Source organism: Salvelinus sp. IW2-2015, linkage group LG14, assembly GCF_002910315.2.
Source record: "Salvelinus sp. IW2-2015 linkage group LG14, ASM291031v2, whole genome shotgun sequence".
Lineage (NCBI taxonomy): Eukaryota > Metazoa > Chordata > Actinopteri > Salmoniformes > Salmonidae > Salvelinus > Salvelinus sp. IW2-2015.
In genome coordinates this window covers 7,266,137-7,270,703 of record NC_036854.1, presented here as the reverse complement: position 1 = coordinate 7,270,703, position 4,567 = coordinate 7,266,137, and the positions used below count along the sequence as shown (strand labels likewise).

The 4,567-nt window shown below is 42.3% G+C and overlaps 1 protein-coding gene across 1 annotated transcript; it reads right to left on the bottom strand.

The window, feature by feature from the left end:
- Window positions 1-1,568: 1,568 nt before the first annotated feature.
- Window positions 1,569-2,276, bottom strand: LOC111972817 (uncharacterized). The gene is made up of 2 exons (XM_023999915.2): window positions 1,840-2,276; window positions 1,569-1,749 (listed from the first exon to the last, which is right to left on the bottom strand). The coding sequence occupies exons 1-2, from the start codon at window positions 2,274-2,276 to the stop codon at window positions 1,569-1,571; spliced, it is 618 nt and encodes a 205-aa protein (XP_023855683.2).
- Window positions 2,277-4,567: the final 2,291 nt, after the last annotated feature.

The window sequence follows — 4,567 nt, the reverse complement described above, 5'->3', positions numbered from 1 at the left end:
CACACGACCGCCAGGGCCTCAAATCCTGCAGTGCAGACGTGTCCCCTGCCTCTAAGCAGTAGATCCAGGCCCGTCTGAAATTTGCTAAGAGAGCATTTGGATGATCCAGAAGAAGATTGGGAGAATGTCATATGTCAGATGAAACCAAATAAGAACTTTTTGGATAAACTCAACTCGTCGTGTTTGGAGGACAAGAGATGCTGAGTTGCATCCAAAGAACACCATAGCATAGGTGAAGCATGGGGGTGGATACTATGCTTTGGGGCTGTTTTTCTGCAAAGGGACAGATGATGACTGATCCGTGTACAGGAAAGAAATGAAATGGGCCATGTATATATGTGAGAATTTTGAGTGAAACCTCCTGTCATACAAGGGCATTGTAGATGAAGATACAGTGGCTGGGTATTTCCAGCATGAACAATGATCCCAAACACAACGCCGCGGGCAACGGAAGGAGTGGTTTCGTAAGAAGCTTTCAAGGTCCTGGAGTGGCCTTGCAGTCTCCAGATCTCAACCCCATAGAAAATCTTTGGAGGGAGTTAAAGTGCGTGTTGCTGCGCAGCAAACAGCCCCAAAACATAACTGCTCGAGAGGAGATTTGCATGGAGGAATGGACAACAATACCAGAGACAGTGTGTGAAAACCTTGAGAAACTTAGAGCAGAAAACGTTTGAAGCTCTCGGTCATTGCCAACAGTGTATATAACAAAGTATGAGATAAACTTTTGTTATTGACCAAAATCTACTATTTTCCCACAATAAATTTGCAAATAATTCATAAAAATCCTACAATGTGATTTTCTGGATTTTTTTTTTCTCATTGTCTGTCATAGGTTGAAGTTGTAATATGATGACAATTACAGGCCTCTCTCATTTTTTTTAAGTGGGAGTAACTTGCGACCAGATGGTGGCTGACTAAATACTTTTTGCCCCACTGTATCTACAACGTACCGTGGACACCGGAAGACCGGCACGCATTGACTCTGTACCGGCAGCGCCCGCTGTATTAATTGTTGATTTTTTACTGCCTGCTTTAATTTACTTGTTACTTTATTACTTTTATCTGCCTATTTCCATTTTTTTAAACTGCACTGTCAGTTAGGGGCTCCTAAGTATGATTTCAACTCTAAGGTCTAAAGCTGTGTTATTTGGCATGTAATAATACAATTGATTTGATTTGAACATGTTCACAGAACAGTATGACTATCAGAAATGATCCTAATGTGGTCCTGGAAAAAAGGGGAGGTCAAAATCAGTAACAGTCAGTATCTGGTGTGTCCACAACCTGCATTAAGTACTGCAGTGCGTCTCCTCCTCATGGACCTGCACCAGATTTGCCAGTTCTTGCTGTGAGATTACCCACTCTTCCACCAAGGCACCTGCAAGTTCCCGGACATTTCTGGGGAGAATGGCACTAGCCTCGCCTCCGATCCAACAGGTCCACGACGTGCTCAATGGGATTGAGATCCGGGCTCTTCACTGGCCAGCCAGACTACTGACATTCCTGTCTTGCAGGAAATACAGCACAGAAACCAGTCATGGCTGGTGGGCATTGTTCATGCTGGAGGGTCATGTCAGGATGAGCCTGCAGGAAGGGTACCACATGAGGGAGGAGGATGAATTCCCTGTAACGCACAGCTTTGAGATTGCCTGCAATGACAACAAGCTCAGTCCGATGATGCTGTGACACACTGCCCCAGACCATGACGGACCCTCCACCTCCAAATCGATCCCGCTCCAGAGTACAGGCCTCTGTGTAACGCCCATTCCTTCGACGATAAATGTGAATCTGACCATCACCCCTGGTGTCACAAAACTGCGACTCGTCAGTGAAGAGCACTTTTGACAGTCCTGTCTGGTCCAGCGATGGTGGGTTTGTGCCCATAGGCGACGTTGTTGCCTGTGATGTCTGGTGAGGACCTGCCTTACAACAGGCCTAAAAACCCTCAGTACAGCCTCTCTCAGCCTATTGCGGACAGTCTGAGCACTGATTGAGGGATTGTGCATTCCTGGTGTTACTCGGGCAGTTGTTGTTGCCATCCTGTACCTGTCCCGCAGGTGTGACGTTCGGATGTACAGATCCAGTGCAGGTGTTGTTACACGTGGTCTACCACTGCAAGGACGATCAGCTGTCTGTCCTGTCTCCCTGTAGCGCTGTCTAAGGCATCTCACAGTTCGGACATAGCAATTTCTTGCCCTGGCCACTTCTGCAGTCCTCATGCCTCCTTGCAGCATGCCTAAAGTACGTTCACGCAGATGAGCAGGGACCCTGGGCATCCTACTTTTGGTGTTTTTCAGAGTCAGTAGAAAGGCCTCTTTAGTGTCCTAAGTTTTCATAACTGTGACCTTCATTGCTTACCGTCTGTAAGCTGTTAGTGTCTTAACGACCGTTCCACAGGTGCATGTTCATTAATTGTTTATGGTTCATTGAACAAGCATGGGAACCAGTGTTTAAACACTTTACAAGGAAGATCTGGGAAGTTATTTGGATTTTTACAAATGATCTTTTATAGACATGGTCCTGAAAAAGGGACGTTTCTTTCTTTGCTGAGTTTATATTGTTATTTATTAAATGTATCTTAATAGCAAATAAAATATAGGAAATTACCTGAATACAGATTTTGTTTTCACTGACATGTTACTAAAAACACATTTTCATTGACTCATTCCTGAAAGTCCTAAATGCTTTTTGACATATCAACAATATCTCCACACTCACAAAATTAATGTTGCTCACAATTGGTGTTTTTGATGTAATCCTTCGCGGCAAAGGTTTAGTTAACATGAGTAAATTACTAATAGATAGTACTTTGATAAAGCATGACACGATCTATGTTTGTATATATATATATATTTTTTTAACCTTAATTAACTAGGCAATTCAGTTAAGAACAAACTCTTATTTACAATGACGGCCTAGCCCGGTCAAACCCGGACGACGCTGAGCCAATTGTGCGCCGCCCAATCACGGCCGGTTGTGATACAGCCTGGAATCGAACCAGAGTTTGTAGTGACGGTTCTAGCATTTAGATGCAGTGCCTTAGACTGCTGCGCCCCTCGGGGGGAAATATACTTTACTAACAAAGGGTTATATTATACAGTGTTACAAAATGAACCGAGCAAAACGTAGACATCATCTTTGAATACCCAAACTTTTGTATGACATTCATGTTTTGGTTCATTTCCTTTAGACAGTGTTATTATAGTGTTTTATGAACAAAAAAAATCATGATTAATATTTGTAGAAGTATATGTACAAAATCCTCTATGTACTTTATAAAAGTATCAGTGTGTGTACATCTCTGTAGCAAGCCTCTGTTTACATTTATCCCACCGCGCCCATGTTTAGCATCAAATCATGACTCAACGATTCCACTTGTTTTGTCTGCCCCGGAGCTCAACAAACAAGAGCTTTCTCTGCACTCCCCACCACTTCCCATGATACCAGAGGTCTCCTTTAATTGCTTCTTGTAATCTTAGTTAAATACAAGGCTGATGAAAGGCCTGTTTCCTCAGAGTATAGCCTTTAAAAAAGGTTCCTGCCTATCTCCAGTCTTTTATTATCCCATTATGTTCAGCCGCATGGAACTGAAGTTGCGGGACGCTCTCGTTTAAACCCGTGCCAGTTAGTCAGTGACTCATCTATGTTGAGAAATACTGTGTGGACTTGCGGGTGTTTCAGCCTGACAGACAGACATTATGTAAAAAGCTCACTAACTGTATACAGTATGAGTACAGACAAAAATCCAAACAAGCTCGCCTTTGCCTTAGTTATGTGGCCAAACCCTTCTCCTTAGAACCACAGTACATACCACCAAGGAGTGGGCCCATCAAGAACATTTAAACAGTGCAAAAACATTACATGGCACATGATGCAAATTTCTATGATAAATAGATACACAATATGTATTAAAAGCACCTTAAAGTGTCTTAGTATCATCTAATTATCCTGAAAATAACACATTTTGGCAGTCTGTAGAACATTGGGTACACAGAGATACTGCTATCTCCAACATAAATGTTGGTATGTATCCCAAACCTACTCAGATTCAGATACAGTTGAAGTCAGAAGTTGACATACAGCTTTGCCAAATACATTTAAAATCAGTTTTTCACAGTTTCACAAAATAGTAAAAATTCCCTGTCTTAGGTCAATTAGGATCACCACTATGTTTTAAGAATGTGAAATGTCAGAATAATATTAGAGAAAATTATTAATTTCAGCTTTTATTTCTTTCATCACATTTCCAATGGGTCAGAAGTTCACATACACTCAATTAGTATGTGGTAGCATTGCCTTTAAATTGTTTAGCTTGGGTCAAACGTTTCAGGTAGCCTTCCACAAGCTTCCCACAATAAGTTAGGTGAATTTTGGCCCATTCCTCCTGACAGAGCTGGTGTAACTGAGTCAGGTTAGCAGGCCTCCTTGCTCGCACACGCTTTATCAGTTCTGCCCACTCAATTTCTATAGGATGGAGTTCAGGGCTTTGTGATGGCCACTCCAATACCTTGACTTTGTTGTCCTTAAGCCATTTTGCTACAACTTTGGAAATATGCTTGGGGTCATT

What these genes read in the sequence shown, in the direction of transcription:
- LOC111972817 (XM_023999915.2), bottom strand. Translation starts at nt 2,276, where the DNA reads ATGCCCAGGGTCCCTGCTCATCTGCGTGAACGTACTTTAGGCATGCTG. An exon ending in ACCAGACAGGACTGTCAAAA is followed by an intron (nt 1,750 to 1,839) that starts GTGCTCTTCACT and finishes CGTTACACAGAG; the next exon opens with GCCTGTACTCTGGAGCGGGA.